Source organism: Gopherus evgoodei, chromosome 1 (genome assembly GCF_007399415.2).
Source record: "Gopherus evgoodei ecotype Sinaloan lineage chromosome 1, rGopEvg1_v1.p, whole genome shotgun sequence".
In the NCBI taxonomy this organism is placed as follows: domain Eukaryota; kingdom Metazoa; phylum Chordata; order Testudines; family Testudinidae; genus Gopherus; species Gopherus evgoodei.
Window position 1 is genome coordinate 137,787,920 of NC_044322.1, and position 23,610 is coordinate 137,811,529.

Genomic DNA, 23,610 nt, shown 5'->3' on the forward strand with positions numbered 1-23,610 from the left:
AAAAAAAGCCATACTTTGTGTTACCCAGCTCACACTGGAGCAGCAAATAGCCCTGCCCTTTGGAATGAGCGGCAATTTAGATCACCCCTTCTGCTAGTGACACTGGGCATTTTGGAGAGAAAGACAAAACACTAATGACGGGCTGGGCCTAACACCTTGATAATGTTCAAACGCCAAAAACAAACACAGCATAAGATCCAAGATTTGTTCTCCGTTACAATGGGCCCTAGCTGGAGTAAGCGGGGTTGCAGAGACTCTGTTTCTCCACTCCAGCTGAGCACAGCTGGGACTGATTGGATGGAGGACCCCCAGGGAGCCAGCTGCAGCTCTCTGAGTCAGGGCTGTACAGGGGCATCCCTAATGTATGTCACTGGCACTAGCTACTGAATCTTCAAGGGCCTGTTCCACTGGTTCTTTAGGAACCTGACTCCAGTGAAGGACTTCCAAGGTGCTCCCTCCTTCCCCTTATGGGGAGGGTCTGAGAGGCAGCTGGCATAGGAAACAACAGAGCCATCTCCACCAACATTACACTGCTGTGTAGAAAGTTCCTCTGCATAGCAAGGAATTGCTACTGGGCATCTCCAGTCACATTGCATCGTGTGAGAATCCGGCCCCACAAATGTAACTAGTCTGCGGGCCTGATCCAAAGCCCATTGAAGTCAGTGGAAAGATTCTCATTGACTTCAGGAGGCTTTAGGCCAGGGCCTAACCAAAAGAAGATTTGGCCTTAACACTCTAAATGAAGCATTTAGCACACTGCTGCTTGTCATCTAGGAGTTAAGTGATGATGATAAGGATACCTTATGAAAGAGTAATCATTGGCCACGTGGAACAGAGCAGCAGGGTCACAGTACGTTTCATCATGAGGCAGTGGTTCAACCACACCCACTATTGCTCGCCTGTGGATAGGGGGAGAAAAAAATAGAGGCATTTCCATTACTAGTTCTTGAGAAAAAATATACTGACCTTTCCACATAACAGCTGCTGTTTGTAGCAGTCATCACTGTTGGCGTCTCCCTTACCTTCCAAATACAGACATAACAAAGCTAAATAAACTAGGCTCCTAAACTACTATTGATCTGTGCATGGAACTACTGTGCATGGGATTATTGGACCTAAACATTTAACCCTGACTGGAAACTCAAATGTAAGAAGTGAGTGAAAATGTCACAATAATCTGTAACTTTTTGCCAGTTTGAAAATTAACAATGGTAAATAGGTTTTTTATGATAAATGTTATGAATAAATGCAAGAAAAGCAGGCAGAGCAACTAGACTAGTCCAAACAAAAAGAGGTGACTGATATCACTCAAGGACTATTGAAATGAAGCTTTGTAAAAACAGAAGAGGTGTAGTCTGAAATTAATGAGCTAAAATTGGTGTGGCGGATATTTGGCCTAATTGGTGGACAAAATAAAAGGGGATGAACTATGCTGCTCACTTTTTCCCTTGGGGGGTTTCTTAAAAAAAGGCTTTGAAAAAAAATTCATTTCATTTTCCACCTTGTATCCCAGTTGGTCTCGTCTGCTCTCATCTTCTCTGATGCCATGATAGAAGGAGCTGACCAGATTTTCTTCCTGAGAGGAAGGCCACTAGGCCTTGCTAGCGTTCAAAGAACTTTGTTTTTCACCTGTGAGTCCTGGAAATCATATCATGACATCCAGGCCTCAGCCCATCAGTGGGGATACTTAATTGCCAGAATTGCAAAGGCACATAAGATCCTGTTCTATTCCATTCGTCTTGTGTTGTTTTCACCCTCTCCTCCTTCCTCCTATCCTATCTCTTAGTCTTCATTTTTTCATCAAATCCTGAAATCAATTGCATTGCATCAGCACAGTGGGATTAGATGACCACAATCCTGTCCTGTTTAAGGAGAAAAGACTCAACCAGATTATGTCCCGGACCGGAATGTGAACCACGGTCCAAGCAACAGGTACCCTGATTGGCCTGCCAGCCAAAGCATCCATTCGTGACTCACCAGCCTTCCAGTGTTCCAAAGCCATCAACAAAAGCCATATTTCCCTCACCTTCTCTGTCCCATCTCTCCTCTACCTTGTGTCTGTGTGTTTGTTAGAAACAGGATGCATTCTACCCAACATGACTGAAAGTGAAATTAACCCTTTTCTTTTCATCAAAGAAAGTTTGTTCTACAAATAGAAGACTCTGATAGTTTGCCTCCAAATGGAGTGAAACTTTAAAGGTTTAAGTTAAATTTGCATATCACTCAATGTTATTTTCAGTATAAGTACTTGTTTTAATTTATTCTTCTTCCACGTGTTTCAACTTTAGAATGAATGCTTTTGGGTGTTTGCTAAGGAACTGAGTAAAACCAAGGCTTCTGTAGAAAAAAACTCCAAACTCCAAACCTAAGTATCTATCTTTTAATGTTGGACTGTGAAAGAGTTTATAACATGGCTAACTTTTTTCACCTTTGAGATCAATACCACAGAACTCACAGTGATGTCAATGGTGGCACTGCTTCAAAATGAATAGCAGGATATGGCCTTTTGACATAAAAGATTAAAAACCAAAGGATTAAAAACCAAAGGATTTATGCTAGGATGGGGTAGGAAAGGTAAAATCATTGTTGTAAAATATTCCACAATCAATTGGCTTCATACACCACTCATCATGGGTCTGATGCATAGCCCATTGAACCAAAGACACCATGATGAGGTGTCTACCCCATGCAAGGCCTGAATAGAGAGAAGGGCCAATTAGCCTTGTGACAAGATGCACCAGTCAGGGTTGAAAAGCTCTAATTGATGATGAAGTCCAGGCTAAACTGCTATAAAACCAGGAAGGAGAAAGTAAGAGGTGGGCTGCAGTAGGGAAGGAAGGCTGTTAGTCACTTTCTGGGCTTAGAGGGGAAAAGGAAGAAACTGGGGATGAACTGAAGCCCTGGGATTCAGGCCCTGAGGGAAGGGCATATCCAGAGGAGGGCTGAAAAGGAGCCTGATAGGGATGAAGTAGGAAGCAGCCCAGGGAAACAGCAGCAAGGTTTTGGATAGTGCAGAATTTAGCTGCTGGTTGTAGGGTCCCTGGGCTGGAACCCGGCATAATGGGCAGGCCTGGGTTCCCCTACCAGCCACTGGGGAAGTAGCACAGGGTGGGCAATGGAGCAGAAGACTGCCTAGGATAGTCATCCAATGAGACATTGATCTCCCAGAAGGAGAGGATTATAGTGACCTGACCACAGGGCCAAGCCATGAAAAAGGAATACCCTGGGTGATAAAGAGGGAGTAATCTGATGAAAAAGAGAGAGAGAGAGACCATGCGGTGCAAAACGGAAGGAGGTGGGCATACCCAAAGGAGGATGGAAAAGAAGCCTGACAGAAGCAAAGTGGGAAGGAGTCCAAGGAAAGAACAGCAAGGTTTTGGACAGTGCCGACCTTGGCCACTGGTTATAGGATCCCTGCCTGGTACCCGGGCTAGTGGGCAGGCCTGGGTTCTCTCCTAGTCACTGAGGAAGTGGCACAGACAGGGCAGTGGAGCAGAAAACGGCCTAGGACAGCCATTCAATGGGACTTTGATACCCCAGAAGAGGAGGACTATAGCGACCTGGCCAAAGGGCCAAGCTATGAAGAGGGAGCACCTGGACTGGTGAAAAGGAGGTAACCTGACTCCAGAAAGAGAGTGTGAGTGACACCATGGGATGAGACACCAAACAAGAGAGCATCAGACTGGTCATGAGCTACATGTTCCACAGCGGTGAGTTGTGAACCCTGTGACAGAAACCCATTACATTGAATGGACTTGGGAGCAGGCCCCAGAAAGTGCATTAGTAATGTTGAGCAAGATCCTATTAGATAGGTGAATACTATTATCATCTCCATTTCACACATGGGGTAACTGTGAAACACTGAGAAGTTTTGTGGGTCTGTGACAGAGATGGGATTAGAAAGCAGGTCTCTTTTCTGCTGTGCCTTTGGAGTGGAGATGAAATATAGCTCCTTTTTTGACTTCTGAAGAGCTGATTTCCCAAACTGTACCATGGAGACAGATCTATTTCAGCATACCTAATCTCTGAAACTGCAGACATTTAGTCCACACAGGTGTATGAAGACCAAGAACATCACCTACCAGTGGATAGCATTTCAGTGCCACTGTGACAGATCTGTTTACTTTGCTAAATAATTTGGCACTCCCCTCTACTTCCCTGATGTCTCTTGTACTCCTGCAAATGAAAACTGAACAAACCCTTAAACCCTCTTTCCCAAAAGTTCTTCTTCCTGTTTCCCCACACTTACTTCATCTCCCACCACTTCTTCATCCACTCATCTTTTGGAATGTCACCTCTAAATACCATCCATCGCCACTTCTCTAGCATGTAAGTAAAAGGCATTGTTCCAACAATAGTGAGGGCTTGTTTGAGTAGGAAGTTGATATCCGTTTCTGAAAAAAGAGCACAATGTAACTGTTAAGGTGATGATGAATACATGACCAGGCTATTAATGTTGCTTCCTTCACCATACGTAGCTAATGAGTACATCTGCTTAGAAAATTTTAGTGAAACACAAAAAAAACCAAAGAAACCCAGGAAGATATTGTTATGGAAATTTGTACATTTTTTTCTCTTTTTGCTCCAGTTCTACTTTCTAAACATTCATAATCCCTGTGGCTTTTGTTGCAACATTATTTGGTTGTATTTATTTAGTTGAGATGGGCCTGGGCTCAAGAGTTCGGATCCAAATCCTAATCTAAATTTTGGAGGATTTTGGATTGAGGGATTTGATTTAGGCTTATCTTCATCATCTAATATTCAGCTGGACAAGTCAGACAAATCCAACATTTTGATATAGATTTGCATAGCTTTATGTAAAGAAAGTACAAGGACCACCACTAACCTTACTGTGCTGTGATGATTTCCTCAATAATTTTCAATTCTGAAGGTAGTGAAGAACTACCAATTTAAATTCTTGCAGTAGCATTAAATGAGTGGCACCTTATAAATAACTGCTTCCTGGATCAGGAAGTCATTTTGGAAATGAGCATACTGTGATATGTAACTGAGATGGAAATCTCAAAAGCATTTAAGTAACTCACTCGTCTTACAAACTTACTCATACTCTGCTACAAAATATGGCATGAATACATTTTTATTAGTTACCATTGTCTTCCTGAAAAGTAGATTCTAGAAGGTCAAGTGATTTCAAATGCTTTGGAGTAGCTGCCGACAGTGACATGATTTCTCCTACTGCTTCATGAAATCCTTCATTAGCTCCACTTCTTAGCAGATAAGAGAGGTTGGAATATGCCATATCATACTCTATATGCCCCATCTCATGATGTGCCGTCAAGAAGTCATCCATATTCACTTTAGTGCACATCTTGATCCTGCATTCCAATGCAAAGCATTTAAAATTAAATAAAGACACTGGCAGAGTTATACTATTTGTTTGGTACTGGATGCTGTAGTTGTGGCTGCAAAACAGCTTAAATAACTCACTTACTAACCCCCTGGTGTATTTCACGTTCATCGTTTTCTAAAACATTCACCTTTGGGTCTGTTCAATGTTTGATCCCTTCCTAAAGGCGATTTTTGGGGAAAGTTTTAAGTAAAATTCTTTTGGCTATTATTAAATTCTGCAGAGGTAAAAAGAATATTGCCATGCATTTTCTATGCAGAGAAGTAAAAAATGGCTGAACTCTGAAAGCTGGCACATTAACCATGCTTATTAAGGAAAATCTCTGTTGGCAAGTTTACATAGTTGGTTGGATAATACAGTAAGAAATGAACAAAAATTGGCTACACATATAGAACTGTTTTTAGCCTGAGTGTTTAGACATGTAGAGATGCACATTGAACACATCCATTTTTTTGTCGATACATATTATTAACACTTCTGCTGCTACATGGAGATTTAAGGCTTTATTGCACCCTTATGACTAGCTGGACTGTGCAAACTGCATACAGCCCTGAGTAAGGTGTGGCACAGAGTTACATCAACACTGGGGGAGCTCCAGGAGGCTTTGCACCTTAGAGAAAGGTAGCTTATCTCTGAAGTTACAGGACATGGCCAAGTCACAGAAAGTTCGTTTTGAAACCAAAATCTCTACACCCAGGTTTCCTTTCTCTGCTAAGCCTCTGTATAATCCACTTGAACACAGCGCCTTCCAAGCAAATTAAATACCCTTTCTGTGTGTCTATTTCCTGCTGTAGATGGTACTTTGTACCCATCTATGGCAACAGTTTTCTATCTCTTGATCTCAGAACACTTTATAGGGATGGATAAGCACCATTTGCCACATTTTACAGTTGGGGTAGCTAAGACACGATTTGCCTGGGGACCATTATGATCTGTGAATAAGACATAAGGCATAGCAGGCAAGAGACCTGCTTTCTAATCTTCTCTCTGCCACACACTCTGTCATTTAACTCCTGTTTGTTACCCCATGTGTGAAATGGAGATGATGATAATGATAATTTCTGCTCACCTCATGTGGGTACTGAGGCCTCACTATATAATGTTTATAAAGTGGCATTTAAGGACAAACTACATACAGCATATAGTGACATCCGTGTGCTAAATTATGAAAGCGTGTGATGAGCTGAATGTATCATGCAATGGATCACCTCCCCTGGACTCTGCTCATTAATCCATCTCACCCAAAGCTACTCTTGATGTTTCACACCTCTGAGCACCTTCATACAACTGCTATTTCATAAAACCCCAACAGACAAATTTTTCTTTTTTCCCTCAAATATGGCTTCCCTTCACTGCCACCAAATTACATTGGTAGATGGTCCAGGACTAGAAATTTTCACCCCTAGATCAATGACTGATAACTAGTGACCCACCACTGATCCAATTCTCTCCTTGCAGGATATTGGTAACTACAGTACCATTAATTTCAAGGGAAGATGCTCCAATGGGTCTCGTATATAAATTCACATTCTCACTGATAGCAGATACATGGGGATAAATTTTCACTAAAATTTTCACTAAAAATTCCACCTAGCCCCAGCTAAGCACTGTACTTTTTTGATAATTTTGTTGATGTCACCCAACACAGTTGTTCTATCACTAATTTATATGAATATAAACACAATCTTCTGTTTAATAGAAGAGAGTAGCCCATTGATTTTACAGAAAGAGATTACAAAATCCAGTTTAGATTCCCCTAACCACCCTAAATCTGCCCCCTACCAAAAATATTAGAGAAGTAAGGAAAAGATAAAATTAAAATAGCAGTTTGCCCTGGTGCACTTGACTAGATAGCAAAGAATCATAGAAATGTAAAGCTGGAAGGGACCTCAAGAGGTCATCTGGTCTAGCCCGCTGTGCTGAGGCAGGACCTAGATCATCCCTGACAAGCATTTGTCTAATCTCATTTTAAAAACCTCCAGTGACCAGGATTCCACAACCTCCCTTGATAACATGTGCTAGTACTTAACCACACTTCTAGTTGGAAAGTTTTTTCCACTTATCTAACCCAGATCTCTCTTGCTACAAACTAAGCCAATTACTGTTTGTCCTAACCTTACTAGACCTGGAGAACAAGAGATCACTGCCTTTTTCATAACAGCCTTTTACATCTTTGAAGAGAAATGTGAAGATTCTATAAGCGCTCAAAGGAAAGAGTTACAAACGTTACAGTACCTATAATCCTTTTTTCCCATATCCCAAGCTGTAGGATGGCAAACAACCTTTCTGCCATCGTTAGGCTCTGTAATCATAGAATTGTTCCAGAAGCCTTCAGTCATTGCATAGAGGCCAACAGAGATGAAAAAATCCTCAGCAGCCTTAAATATTTTTGTTGCATCCCAATTCTGAAACAGACAATAAGAATTCACTTATAATATTAGCCAATCATTGTATGGCTAGATATTTCTCACAGTCCAGTAGAACAGATTCTATTCTGAAAAGTGACTTTGAAAAACAGCATCACAGTCCCCACACTTATTATATCTCAATGACTTCAAATCAAAGTCTTACAGTTTGCAAGTAAGTGAGTAGCTTACTGCCAGTCCTGAAAACTCACTACGGGAGTTGAGGCAAGCTGGCGCATGGATCACCATCAATAATCAGGTTTCCGCAGTCAAAGCTAGTCCATTGATAATGCATGAGCCAGAACAGAAAAGCATTAATAAGAGTGAAAAGTAGTAAAAACTTAGTTTTGTCAGAAATGTACACAGATATAGGGTCCAATTCTCCCCTCTCAGTGGTGTAAGTCAGGAGTAACTTGTTGAAGGGAGTGGAATGGCAGTGTTGTAAAACCAGGTGAAAGGGAAATTGGATCTGTAACTCAGAATACAAATAGACAACAGAGCTGAGTAAAAAAAGGTTTGATTTTAGAATCCCTTATCTGATCATAACTATACTTGAAAATTAGTTTAAAAACCTTCATTTGAATTTCATTCTGCAATTTTATTTATTCTAAGTAGGGGGAGCTCTTTATTAGCCTAACTTTGATAAAGCCATAAAGTCACAGGCTTTAAAATTAGGGGGGTAGGAAAGTCCAGTGAGGGTGTTAGCCTGAGACACAGATGATCTGGACTGAATTCCCTTCTCTGCTATAGACATCCAGGTGACATTGGGCAAGTCACTTAGGGCTTGTCTACATGGGAGGAGGGGGGTTGGAAAGCTCACAGGAGCTGGCGTGCACTAGCTCTTCTGCACTAATTCCCAGTGCGGATACTCTTACTGCGTACTGAGACTGCCTTTGTGCACATTAGCTTAATGCACTTTGCAAGTGTACTAAGCTAAGCCACCTGAGGGCACTCTCAGGCCGTGTCTACACTACAAAGTTAAGTCGACATATTTATGTAAGTCGATATCGAGCCTCCAAATTAAGCAAAGCGATCTTGCATGTCCACACCGTGCTCATTGTGTCGGTGGAGTGCGTCCTCACTAGCAATGTGCAGTAAGAGTCCACCTGGAGAGTTAGTGAGCAGTTGTAAATCCACACCTAGCTTACAGCACACTGGGCTTCACTGTGTAGAGAAACTCCTTGTGTCCCTGTGCCTAAATTCCCCACCTGTAAAATGGGGATAACAGAACTTCCCTATCTCAGCAGGGTGTTGTGAGGATCAATCCATTAAAGATCGGGTTCAGGTACTCTGGCAATGGGGCCATATTAGTGGAGCTTCCTATCCAGGAAGTGGGTATGCTTAGGAAAAATAGTTAAATATGAAGCTCTCCTGATTGTTTTTTGTAAAATGAATGAAATTCAGGCAAATCTACAAACATTTGACTAAACATCACAGAACATTATTATTGGTGGTGTTATTACGCCTCGAGGCCCCAGCCAGGTTCAGGGCTCTATTGTGCTAGGCACTGTGCAACACAGAAGAGACAGACACTGTCCTTCCAGCTTACAGTCGAAAGACACAAGGCTGGCAGAGTTGGGGAAAAGGATACAACATACAAGCAGATTGGCCAGGGCAAACGTCTTGTTAGTGCAATGACTTCTTAGGTGGGATTTTATTTCCTGGGATTTTTAGACACAAACTATATCTTGTGGAACAGATGCAGAAGAGGGAAAGGGAGTTGGAGCTGAGACTAGACAGTGGAAGAGGATGGAGAGAGAGAGAGACAGGGAAGGGAATAGTGAGGGGGAGGGGAACAGATGGGAAGGGAATGGATAAACACAGGGAAAGAGTAAAGGAAACAATAAAGGGAGTGTAGTAAATAATTCTATGCCTGAATCATGACTATACCTAAGGCCAGCCCTGGTTTCCAGGGGGATGGCTCAAGTATTCCATTTAATATACTACCAAAAACTGTCATTTAAAGAACCATGAGTATCACAGCAAAACCATATTTGCAACGCAGCCAATTACTGCTTGACATCTCATTAGAAGTCTTACCTTTTTAACCATTTCAGAAGTTACATCAATGTTTGGTTTGTTGGGATAGGGGACTGTCAAGGCATACAAATTAGTCCAAAATCTACCCCACATGTCACCTTCAACAGAGAAGGGAAAGTTACAAATTAATTAAATAGCATACTATCTGCCATGCTCAAAGTCATCATCAGAGTGTTGGGTTTGTATCATAATAGGCGTAAAGATTTTCACACATGTAAGCTATGGCTTGAAGCAAAGCCCATTGGAATTAATGGAAGTCCTTACATTAACGTTAATGGGCTTTGCATCAGGCACATTATTATTATTATTATTTATTATTTTAGCTCCTAGGAGCCCCAGTCATGGATGTACAAAGACAGAACACAATTGCCCCTGTTCCAAGAGCTTAAAATCTAAGTATGAGACAACAGATGGACAGACATAGACAGGATATACTTAATATAATGACATCACAAGTGGAATATTTTAGAAAATATGTAAAAAATATAGTTTTATTTGCCATACTAAAATTATTTCAACCTCAAAGGTGCTAATTTCTTCAATGAAAAGCAAACATCATCATTCCCTGAGATAAATTACCTCTTACCATATAGCTTCAGGACCATTCAAAACTGAAACAACTGACCATCCCCTGCCTTTCTATGTGTAATGCTACAATTGATTATTTTCATTAACTGCTATTCATATATGGCTAAATGTATATATTACATTAATGCAACATAAAGGTGGCACAGTTAAAATAAGAATGTCACAGTTAAGGTCAAGATTTTTAAAAAATATGTGCCTAAAATTATGTTCCTAAGTAAGAGTTTAGTGGTTTAGCTTAAGATATGCAATTCTGAGAATCTTGACCTAATTTCCTTTAATGATGTTAAGTTGGCTACATTATAGAGTGCCATTTTTGGGAGGCAATATGGTCTAATGGAAAGGGCACTGGACTGGAAAATAGGGAACCTGGGTTCTAGCCCTACCTCTGCCTCTCATCAGCTGTATGAGCTTTGGCAGATTGTTTCAATTCTCTATGCCTCTGTTTCCCCTCCCACCCTTTCTCTGTCTTGTCTGTCTAGATTGCAACCTCTGCAGGGCAGGGTCTGTCTCTCTCACTGTGTGTTTGTACACCACCTAGTGCAATGGGGCCCAAAAATTATATCAAGAATCTGGATTCACATGCAGTTTAATGTCTTAATATTTATGTCTTAAATGACGCTGTCCTGCTCCCACAGCAGAAAGTATCTATGAAATCAAGCTTGTATAATACAGTTGCTTTTTCATACCGAGTAAATGAGCAGGAAGACATCCTGTTGAACTGATGCGGTCTGAGCCATACACATTCTCCAGCCTGTACCTCACATAAGCATGTAGCTCCCGATATAAAGGTTTTATCTGAAGAAAAAAAAATGGGGCTAGATCACAGAGCCATTAATTTGTCTAAGCCACCATCTGGAAATGCATAGCCTCTAAGATTCAACCAACTGGATATTGCTTATTGTATTATCATGCACCTGTCCAATGTCCTAGGTGTATGCACACAATGTCATGTGAATACATTTTGAAATTTGCAATCCAGTTGTCATCTTGTCCCACAATATTGATATCAGGCCATGAAGTTCGAGAATTAATTTGGTGACTTTACGGGGTTCTTTGCAAAGACCATCCTGACCTCATTATGGCACTGGGGTGTTCCCAAAGGAAATAGCTGGCTAACAGGACTCTGGCAACCATATTCCCATCATTAAGTTGCATATGAGAGCTTGGAGACACAATGCTTCTGTAATCCACCTTTCCTTTAGTAAAGCCCTAATAGCACTGCACAGATGCAAGGGAGGGAGGCATATCTATCCCTAAGCCATGGAGCCACTCAATGGATGTCACTACAGTTCCATGGTAGAATGCTCTCTATGGGGATTCACATAACCCCCACACAAGAGAAGAATGGAAGAAGCTGCATAACATGTAGTCACACCCCTCATTCTCCCCCCTCCTGCAAACTGCTGTACATTTTGCACCAGTTCCACTGCAAAGGGCACCTTCTATGGTTGTGACAGAGGAAGCTAAATTTGCCCCTAAAAGACTAGATAAATATATAGGCTTTGTAAAAAACTCAGGCCCTGTTGGAGCATGGGGAGAAGAGAATTCCAGAAAAGAGTCCAGGTTCAAATGAAACCTGCAAGTTCCGTTTGCGCTTGCCTCAGGTTTGCTTTGAAGTCTTTAAGTTCACGAGAATGTGAAACACCACGTGAAACTGAAAGGACTGTGAGAGCAATAAATGTTATGAACAAAACCACCTGATTATGGTTTGTGGAGCCTACGTTACCCAAGGCCAGTGGGCTAGGCAGAGTTGTACTATTTCCCCATAGTACGGCAGTTTAAGTCACAAAACTTTCACAAATTACTAACCAGTGTAGAAATGACAAAATGAAACTATAGAATAGTGGTTAAGAAAACTCCCACAACTTGACACTGAATCACTACCTGCTCAAATGTTGTTTCCACATCTTCAATCAGCTGATTACGGCTGTAGGCATATTCTGTGGAATCGTCTACTTCATAATTTCCTCTCCAATAGTCTCCATAGTCAGAATACTCTGTAAAACAAAGGCATGCTCATCCTGAGACCAGAGTCCAGCCTGAAATTTAATCAATCTCTCCCTATAAGGTAAGAGATGAAGTTACTAGTATTGGAACTGAAAGCATGTGTCCTCTGAGACGATGGGAAGGAGGAAGCCACCCCATGGAAAAGCTCTAGTCCACTGCAGTTTAGATTGTCCTGATCTCCAGGGACAGCAGAAACAGAAATTGCAACAACTGTTTGTAGGTCTATCTGTGATTCATACTAATCAGAGAGGCAGAATGAAGAGACAGATTAGACTGGCGTTCTTCATTGGATTAGGGGTCAATGGAGAATGAAGACTTGGGTTCGGGTTCAGAGACAATGAAATCTCACAAAATCGTTCTCATAAAACATATGCAGGGCAGGCTGCCTCCAGACTAGCTGTAGGAAAAAAGCCCTTTCTAGTTTTGAATCTACCTCAAGAGTACAACTATAGGGGCAAGCTCAGATCCTGGGATTCAAATTCATTAAATTTGATGGGGAGGGGATGGTCTATATTTATAGCCCACTGTCTGGGCCCTCTCTAATATTGGGGGAGCTGACAGCAAGGCCTCTAATTAAAGTTGCCTTGACACTTTTCATTACAACCTTCCCTCTTCAATTGCTTGTAACTTTGACAAACTTTTACCATTTGGACTTACATTTTCCATGCTTTGGCACTGCCTCTGGTTAGATTTTTTTGAGGAAGTATAAATACAGGAAAGTAGATAGGCAGAGGTATGGTTGCGTGGGGAGAGAGATGATTGGAATTGGAAAAGTTTCAGAAAAGGGCAACATAAATGATTAGGGATATGGAACAGATTCCATATGAAGAGAAATTAATAAGACTGGGATTTTCAGCTTGGAAAAGAGATGAGTAAGATGGGATATGATAGAGGTCTCTAAAATTGTGACTAGTGTGGAGAAAGTAAATAAGGAAATGTTATTTACTCCTTCTCATAACACAAGAACTAGGGGGCACCAAATGAAATTAATTGGCAGCAGGTTTAAAACAAACAAAAGGAAGTGTTTCTTCACACAACACACAGTCAACCTTTGGAACTCTTTGCCAGAGGATGTTGTGAAGGACAAGACTATGACAGGGTTCAAAAAAGAACTAGATAAATTCATGGAAGATAGGTCCATCAATGGCTATTAGCCAGAATGGACAGAGATGGTGTCCCTTGCCTCTGTTTGCCAGAATGTAGGAATGAGCGACAGGGGATGGATCACTTGATGATTACCTGTTCTGTTCATTCCCTCTGGGACAGTTGGCATTGGTCAGTGTTGGAAGACAGGATACTGGGTTAGATGGTCCTTTGGTCTGACCCAGTATGGCCATTCTTATGTTCTTATGATGTAGCTACACCTCGATAGGTGTTACTTATATGCTATGGTATGATCTATCATAGAAGCTCTCAGGATAAAAACAACTAATCCAGGCTGCTGTTTCTTGAGAGGATGATCCTTTCTGATTGGTGGGAAGAAGATCTCTGAAAAGCATTACACTGCATAATCTTTTGTGCCTTAAATTAAAAATTCCTTCAAATGCTCAAATAATAGCTGCATTTGCACCTCACCTAGGCGAAGTATTGGCCTGCCTCCTCCACCTATTGCCTTCTCTGTCAACATAACCCTAGAAAATCTGATCATTCATGGAACATAATATATAAAAATCTAACACCACACATGTTCTCCCATCTGATACAACAAGATACAACTCAATGGATACAAAAAGACATAACCACATCCACAGTTATCCACTCACCTGTGACTGAGAGGCCGTGAAATACAGTGCAGCCCAGTGATGGGCAATGTTTTAATTTCAGGTAGTGAAAGATAATGTGGTGTTATGAGAGTGAGATAAAATGCCAACAAAGACAGACCTCGTCATTATGGTGTAAGACTGGTGAAATGTATCTGGTCTGATCACTGGCCTGATTCTCCACTTCCTTGCACCGTGTACAGTTAGTCACATAGGAACATGGCTCACAGACTGGCTAACCTAGTAAGGAGGGCTTTAAACTAGGTTCGATGGGGACAGGTGAGCAAATCCCACAGGTAAGTGGGGAACAAGACCTGGGAGATGGATTGGAAACAGGAGAGAGCACGGGCTATAATGGCAGAGAGAAAGGAGGGTCAGGGCAAAGCTGGGAGGCAAGATCAAACCAGTATCTTAGATGCCTATATACAAATGCAAGAAGTATGGGTAATACTGTAATAATGGTCTAGACAGTATTTGGTCCTGCCAGGAGGGCAGGGGACTGGACTCGATGACCTCTCGAGGTCCCTTCCAGTCCTAGAGTCTATGAGTCTATGAGCAGGAAGAACTGGAAGTGCTAATAAATAAATACAACTATGACATTGTTGGCATTACTGAAACTTGGTGGGATAATACACATGACTGGAATGTTGGTGTGGATGGGTATAATTTGCTCAGGAAGGATAGACAGGGGAAAAAGGGAGGAGGTGTTGCCTTATATATTAAAAATGTACACACTTGGACTAAGGTGGAGATGGACATAGGAGATGGAAGTGTTGAGAGTCTCTGGGTTAGGTTAAAAGGGATAAAAAACACGGGTGATGTCGTGCTGGGAGTCTCCTACAGGCCACCTAATCAGGTGGAAGAGGTGGATGAGGTTTTTTTCAAACAACTAACAAAATCATCCAAAGCCCAAGATTTGGTGGTAATGGGGGACTTCAACTATCCAGATATATGTTGGGAAAATAACACCGCGGGGCACAGACTATCCAATAAGTTCCTGGACTGCATTGCAGACAACTTTTTATTTCAGAAAGTTGAAAAAGCTACGGGGGGGGGGAAGCTGTTCTAGACTTAATTTTAACAAATAGGGAGAAACTCGTTGAGAATTTGAAAGTAGAAGGAAGCTTGGGTGAAAGTGATCATGAAATCATAGAGTTTGCAATTCTAAGGAAGGGTAGAAGGGAGTACAGCAAAATAGAGACAATGGATTTCAGGAAGGCGGATTTTGGTAAGCTCAGAGAGCTGATAGGTAAGGTCCCATGGGAATCAAGACTGAGGGAAAAAACAACTGAGGAGAGTTGGCAGTTTTTCAAAGGGACTCTATTAAGAGCCAAAAGCAAGCTATTCCGATGGTTAGGAAAGATAGAAAATGTGGCAAAAGACCCCCATGGCTTAACCACTAGATCTTGCGTGACCTACAAAATAAAAAGGTGTCATATAAAAAATGGAAACTAGGTCAGATTACAAAGGACGAATATAGGCAAATAACACAGGAATGCAGAGGCAAGATTAGAAAGGCAAAGGCACAAAATGAGCTCAAACTAGCTATGGGAATAAAGGGAAACAAGAAGACTTTTTATCAATACATTAGAAGCAAGAGGAAGACCAAGGACAGGATAGGCCCACTGCTCAGTGAGGAGGGGGAAACAGTAACGGGAGACTTGGAAATGGCAGAGATGCTTAATGACTTCTTTGTTTCAGTCTTCACTGAGAAGTCTGAAGGAATGTCCAATATAGTGAATGCTTACGGGAAGAGGGTAGGTTTAGAAGATAAAATAAAAAAAGAGCAAGTAAAAAATCACTTAGAAAAGTTAGATGCCTGCAAGTCACCAGGGTCTGATGAAATGCATCCTAGAATACTCAAGGAGTTAATAGAGGAGGTATCTGAGCCTCTAGCTATTACCTTTGGTTAATCATGGGAGACGGGGGAGATTCCCAGAAGACTGGAAAAGGGCAAATATAGTGCCCATCTATAAAAAGGGAAATAAAAACATCCCAGGAAACTACAGACCAGTTAGTTTAACTTCTGTGCCAGGGAAGATAATGGAGCAGGTAATTAAAGAAATCATCTGCAAACACTTGGAAGGTGGTAAGGTGATAGGGAATAGCCAGCATGGATTTGTAAAGAACAAATCGTGTCAAACTAATCTGATAGCATTCTTTGATAGGATAACGAGCCTTGTGGATAAGGGAGAAGCGGTGGATGTGATATACCTAGACTTTAGTAAGGCATTTGATACGGTCTTGCATGATATTCTTATAGATAAACTAGGAAAGTACAATTTAGATGAGGCTACTATAAGGTGGGTGCATAACTGGCTGGATAACCATACTCAGAGAGTAGTTATTAATGGCTCCCAATCCTGCTGGAAAGGTATAACAAGTGGGGGTTCCGCAGGGGTCTGTTTTGGGACCGGCTCTGTTCAATATCTTCATCAACGATTTAGATGTTGGCATAGAAAGTACGCTTATTAAATTTGCGGACGATACCAAACTGGGAGGGATTGCAACTGCTTTGGAGGACAGGGTCAAAATTCAAAATGATCTGGACAAATTGGAGAAATGGTCTGAGGTAAACAGGATGAAGTTCAATAAAGATAAATGCAAAGTGCTCCACTTAGGAAGGAACAATCAGTTTCACACATACAGAATGGGAAGAGACTGTCTAGGAAGGAGTATGGCAGAAAGAGATCTAGGGGTCATAGTAGACCACAAGCTTAATATGAGTGAACAGTGTGATACTGTTGCAAAAAAAGCAAACGTGATTCTGGGATGCATTAACAGGTGTGTTGTAAACAAGACACGAGAAGTCATTCTTCCACTTTACTCTGCGCTGGTTAGGCCTCAACTGGAGTATTGTGTCCAGTTCTGGGCACTGCATTTCAAGAAAGATGTGGAGAAATTGGAGAGGGTCCAGAGAAGAGCAACAAGAATGATTAAAGTTCTTGAGAACATGACCTATGAAGGAAGGCTGAAGGAATTGGGTTTGTTTAGTTTGGAAAAGAGAAGACTGAGAGGGGACATGATAGCAGTTTTCAGGTATCTAAAAGGGTGTCATCAGGAGGAGGGAGAAAACTTGTTCACCTTAGCCTCCAATGATAGAACAAGAAGCAATGGGCTTAAACTGCAGCAAGGGAGATTTAGGTTGGACATTAGGAAAAAGTTCCTAACTGTCAGGGTAGTTAAACACTGGAATAGATTGCCTAGGGAAGCTGTGGAATCTCCATCTCTGGAGGTATTTAAGAGTAGGTTAAATAAATGTCTATTAGGGATGGTCTAGACAGTATTTGGTCCTGCCATGAGGGCAGGGGACTGGACTCGATGACCTCTCGAGGTCCCTTCCAGTCCTAGAGTCTATGGGCTGTCAGACTGCAAAGGACCTCCTGGGTCATAGAGTCCAGCCCCTGCTACTGCAGGCAATGCTATCATGTAATCCCATTCATAACATTATCAAGATCCATCTTAAAATCTAGTTAGGTTGTTTGCCCCCACTACTCCTTCTGGGAGGCTGTTCCAGAACCTCACTCCTCCAATGGTGAGAAACCTTTTTCTAATTTTCAGCCTAAATTCATTCATAACCAGTTTATACCTACTTGCTCTTGTGCCAAGCTTGTCCTTTAACTTAAACAGCTTTTCAACCCTCCCAGGTGTTTACTGCCCTGATGCATTTTCAGACAGAAATCCAATCCTGCCCTCAGCCTTTGTTTTTCCAGCCTAAACAAACGAAGCTTTTTTAGTCACCCCTCAAGATATAGGCTCTCAGCCCCAAGACAGATCCTGAAGTAACCTCACTAGTAACCGTCCTTCAGGCTGGTAGCTCTCCTTTCTGTACAACCTGTTGTCTTCCCTTTAGCCAGTTCCTACCTATTTTATCAAAAATACCAAACTAGTCTGACGTGATATACCTTTGGTAAACCCACATTGCATTTTATCCCTTTTTCTGTTTACCTCCATTATCTAGTCTCCCTGATTTGAGAGCATTAAGCTCTGGGTTTTGCTACCACTTCAGAGGTGGTAATTTCCATTTTTGTACACACATTCCCATTAGCCATCCTACCATTGTTCTACTTTATCATCCTTATGGAAAACTGAGCTGTGAGTTGTTGGGCCACACGCAGATTATCCTTAGCCTTTACCCCATCCTCAAAGCATAGTGGACTCACTTCTTTTCCTGTTCTTTTATTTATACAGTTAAAGAACTTTTTACTGATTGTTTTAATTTCCTTTGCATGATCTAACTCAGTGTGACTTTTTGGCAGTTTTCTCTTTATCCTTACACTTTCTGACCTCTGAGACAGCTTTCTTTGCTGATCAATCCCATCTTCCGTTCTTTGTAGGCTCTCTAATTACCACAAATATCCTTTCTGAGGTGGCTATTCATCTCGTTAGGTCTGCAGCCCTTTGTCACTAGTTATTTCTCTTTGCTTGGGATGCAAATTCCACATAGTTTTTTCATCTCTGACTTAAAGAAATTCCAAGCTGCCTCCACTTTTAAGTCCCTGAGCCAGAGGTGGGCAAACTATGGCCCACGGGCCACATCCAGACCGTGGGACCATCCTGCCCAGCCTCTGAGCTCCCAGCCAGGAAGGCTCACCCCAAGCCCTTCCCCGCTGTCCTCCCTCCCCTGCAACCACACGGGGAGCACTCTGGCTTGCTGCTCCTGCCGGGCTGGATGGCTTGTGCCCGTCCACCTGACAGGCTTTCCTGAGAGGCATGGTAAGGAGGCGGGGAGCGTTGGGGTTGGATAAGAGGCAAGGGGGACAGGGGCAGTCAGGGGACAGGGAGTGGGGGCGGTTGGATAGGGGGTGGGGTCCTGGGGGGCAGTTAGGGGTGGGGGTCCTGGGGGGCAGTCAGAGGACAGGGACCAGGGGGCGGTTGGATGGGGTGAAGGTTCAGGGGGGTGCGGTCAGGAATGGGGAATGAGGGGTTGGATACGCGTGGGAGTCCGGAGGGCGGGGGGGCTGTCGGGGGCAGGGGTGTGCATAGAGGTCGGGTTGGAGGTTCTGAGGGGGCAGTCATGGGGCAGGAAGTTGAAGGGAAGGGAAGGGGGAGGCGGCCAGGCTGTTGGGGAGGCACAGCCTTCCCTACCTGGCCCTCCATACAGTTTTGCAACCCCGACGTGGCCCTTGAGTCAAAAAGTTTGCCCACGCCTGCCCTGAGCTCTTCTGTCCAGTTGACTTCACTAACTAGCTCCCGTAATTTCTCAAAGTGCACCCGTTTGAAATAACAAACCTTAAGATCTGTGTATACTACAGAGACTATACCAGCATAGGTATATCACTGGAGCTATATCAGCATGGCTCCCTGGTGTAGACACAGCCTACACTGACACAAGGGTTTTTTCTGTTGGTAGTAGGTAGAATGACCCTGAATGACGGGAACTATGTCAACCAAAGCGTTCTTCCATTGACACAGCTGTGTCTATACTGGGGAGTTGGGTTGGCATAGCTACGTTGGTCAGAGGTGTGAATTTTTCACATTGTGACAGGACATATCTATGTTAATCAACTTTTAAGTTTAGACCAGGCCTTTGCAGATTACACATGTATAAAGTGAGTGCAAAGTGTGTGCACAAGGCTACCCACCAGTGCGTGGAAGATCTTGGCTTTGCTTGGACACAAATGACTGCACAAGGTATGAAAGGCTGTGGAGAATCAGGCCCTCTGTACTTCTGAAGGACAAAATAATTGCATTTGTAACTTACTATTAAGTCTTGCAGCCTCATTTTCCAACTCAACATAACGTTCATATAAAGGTCTCATCTTCTTGCCAACTTCAGCTCTCCAGCCTTGCCATGCCCATAGTCTCTCAGAGTAATCAGTGCTGCTAGTCATAATAGCATCTAGACCTGTCATCATTTTAAAAAAAGAACCAGAGCCATAAATAACAGATGAACTTAAGTACTTGTCATTCTACATTAAAAAAACAAACAAACAGGAAAACAAGGAACAATGAAATGCACTTTTTGGGTAAAACCAGTGATGCTGTAGCTGAAAGTTCTGGTTTATTGAAGGAAATGTTTTATTTGTTTCCATTTAATCTTTTCTGCCCTGAGATATGTGGCCAGTTTGTGATTCTGTTAAAACAAGTGTGACTCTAGATTAATTTCGCTGAAGTTAATGCAGTTTTCTGGACTTACACCAACGTAATGGAATCAGAATCTGGTTTGAAGTCTGCCAATAGATTTTCTATTTCTTTTGATAGAATTTGACAAAACTCCCCCAGCATGGCAGAACCCCCAAGTGATGTAAAGCTAGCATAGACTACTCTGCAACATCAGAAGCCGCAGCCAAGTTTTGGCCGCACAAACCTACATCATTTGAAATGGGGCAGGTAATTTTGAGCAAGCCAGATGGAGGACCATGAACTCTGTAACTCATGCTATTTCACTAAATTATTTCGATGTGTGAAAAGTCACAGCAAAATTGTACTGGGGGATAAAAACCACACCGTCACCAACTTTATAAAACAAAAGCATTTGGAGAACGCAGATCTATTAAACCTAAAAATTGATCTTTCACAATTAAAAACCTCCTCTCTGCTTTGTTCCACTCTTCATGAAACCTGTTAACGTAAAAGGCATAGGACAGACATTGTTTATACTGTACCTGGCTCCAGCGGCAAGCAGTTAAATGGATAATCAGGTTTACACACAATCTCAGTGCTGTAGGTGGTGCTCATTGTACTTAAAATAGTTGTCAGCTGCAATTTAAATATAAAAAAGCCCATTAAAAAAGAAAACACAATAAATACAAAATAACTATTGCATAACTGTTAGTCCTTAAAATCTCAGTACAGCAGCCTATCCCTACCAGCAAGGCAGTTTAACATGTGCTTAAGCCCTGTACCTGAGTAAAAATGAATTTAAGCATGCACTTAAATGCTTTGCTAAATTGGAGCCTACTTGGACAAGACATCTTTTGAGTGGATATTAAATGATTCCACAAAACCCTTCAAATACATTATCATCCTCATAAAGATAAACAATACATTTTATGTATATGGCATCCATGCCAAGGGTTTCTAGGTAAGTATACAGTACATGTGTTTTAATGGAGGGGAAAAGGTCCTTTTTCCAGATCAGACAGGTTGATTGTTGGTTGTATTTTTTAACTGTACATAAGGTAGATTGCGTTAATCTGTTTGCGGTGGATTTACACAGAAGTTAATTTTTATGTCTTGGTTCAGCTGAAGGCCAAATGCATCTCAAAATATTCAGCTCTATCTCAGCCTTAACAGTGGTGCTACAGAGCATTCTCTTTTCACTTACCTATCGTTAACTTATTTCTTTCTCTCTCAGCTATCCTCAACTTTTCCTGTGTCGAGTAAAGCATATTCTCTCATTGAGGACTATATACCAACTGTCACATGTCCTAGCAAATGCCCCTTACACTCACTCATGAGGATTCCACAGCTTCTTCTGCTCTCCATCCCCTAGGGAGTGTTAAGCTTCTAGAGCCTTAGCAGATTGTAGCACTGTTTCCTCCCTTGTCCTGTTTGTCACAAAGCCTGGTCACCAACCCTCAGTCTGTTACCCCTTCTCAGAACCCCAGCTCCTCATCCCACCTGCCCTTGTCCTCCAGAATCAGCACTGACCCTCAAGATACCCCAGTTACTCAAGCACACCCTCTCTCGCAACTCCACCTCAAAGTGTGAAGCTTCTGGTTACAGTTTAACTCTTTCAGGGGAACACAGCAGTTGTGAAGCAGTCAACACCACACACAAACTTTGCACAGAGTCTAACACCTTAATGCTCTTTTATACTTAACCATGTAAAGCAGAGGAGAATACAGATCACACAAAACAGTTAAACCTAAAGGCATACCCCTTCCTATAACATATTTCCCTTGGGAGTCCTTGGGGACCATCTGGTTCCAGGAAGGCAGGCAGGGTGATTTCTGTCTCCTGAAGGCTGTCATATGACTGGTAGTCTCTCTCTCCTGGAGCCTCTTACCTAGCTTCTGTGACCTTCCTCTTTCATGCCCCATGCTTCCTCTTCCTGTCTCTTGAATCGTCCATGGATTTCTTATTTAAAAACTTTCCCCAGTCACCTGATTTCCTTTGTTCTGCTCCTGGTAACTTTCCACTGCTTCTACTTTATCACAACCCCCATCAGAGGAGTCAGCTAATCACACGTATGTGTCTCAGATTTGTCTCCAGCCAACGTAAGTGCCCCACTACAGCAACACAGTAAAACTACCTTACTGAATGGCATGAAATCATGGTTCACCTGCTGAGGTCAGCACAGGTTGAGTGTAAACACTGTATGACCAGTGTCGACCTTAACAGTCCTCCACCAGCTGTTTCATAATGCCCAATTCTTTGTAACAGTGACGGCTCTGGACTCATTTGTAAACTCCACTGCCTAAAGGTCACAGAAACTGGAGGAATTCCCCCCTTTGAAATCTCCAACATATTTTTGAAATCTATTTTCCTCATTGCTCCCTGTACTGAGCACATCTAGCAGCTCTCCCTTGGTAAGCACCTTCTATTATTTCTGTCTGCTACAGGCCCTGTCAGCAATAGTGGATCCACATACATACAGGCACAAATGGTATCACAGTTTTCCGTAATACAACTTAATGATATCAACCAGAATTTATAAGCTGTACAGACATAGCCCCAATTCACAACCTGCTCACTTTGATATTTCATACCAAAGCTATTTTGAGCTATCCAAGAAAGAAAAAAAAATATGTTTGAGCAATTTCTGTAAGCATGAACAACAATTGTGTGTGGGGGGAGGGGAAAGGGGTGTCACAATCAGAAAATTGAAAAAAAACACAAATGGAGTTCTGTCAAATTGTACAGAAAGTTGCCTCTGAGCTGAGAACCAGCATGAACAATTTCAGCCCAGTAAGTCTTTCTTCTGGAAAGCTATAGGTGCCTAAAAATAGAAGATAAAGATGGAAATCCCTTATCACTCACAACCACAATGCCACCGCAACACTACAATTATGCAAAATATATGCTTGAACCATTTCAAATTGCTCACAATCTCCCCTTCTCTGAACACAGGAATTGCCAGACTGAATCAGACCCAAGTTCCATCCTGTCTCTGACAAGGACCTCAGAGGATGCCTCAGAGGAAGATGTAAGAACTCCATGGTAGACAGATGTAGGATAATCTGCCTCCACATTAGGTCTCATCTTAATCTCCAATAGTTAGAGACTGGCTTAAGCCCAGAAGCACAAGGTTCAATATCCCTTCTGATATGTGTATAGGCATTAGTCATAACTCTGGATACTCTTGATATCCATATAAATGCCCAGTCTCATTTTGAACCGTGCTAGATTTTTGGCCTTAACCACTTTCTATGGTAATTACACAGCTGAACAATTATTTCCTTGTTTTAGTTGTAAATTTGCCACCTTTGAATTTCATTGACTGCCTTTTTGTTTGTGTTTCTACTTATTCCCCAAGATCCTGACCCTACAAAGC

General features: G+C 42.1%; 1 protein-coding gene across 1 annotated transcript in view; it reads right to left on the reverse strand.

The window, feature by feature from the left end:
* Positions 1–23,610, reverse strand: part of ACE2 (angiotensin I converting enzyme 2) — a 45,857-nt gene that overhangs the window by 16,863 nt on the left and 5,384 nt on the right. Inside the window, exons 3-11 of the mRNA XM_030552021.1 lie at positions 20,777–20,870; positions 19,873–20,016; positions 12,286–12,398; positions 11,088–11,196; positions 9,814–9,911; positions 7,604–7,773; positions 5,110–5,336; positions 4,250–4,394; positions 801–899 (exon numbers count right to left, since the gene is read on the reverse strand). Coding sequence (XP_030407881.1) covers positions 801–899; positions 4,250–4,394; positions 5,110–5,336; positions 7,604–7,773; positions 9,814–9,911; positions 11,088–11,196; positions 12,286–12,398; positions 19,873–20,016; positions 20,777–20,870 — 1,199 coding nt within the window. The remainder of the gene's footprint in view (positions 1–800; positions 900–4,249; positions 4,395–5,109; positions 5,337–7,603; positions 7,774–9,813; positions 9,912–11,087; positions 11,197–12,285; positions 12,399–19,872; positions 20,017–20,776; positions 20,871–23,610) is intronic.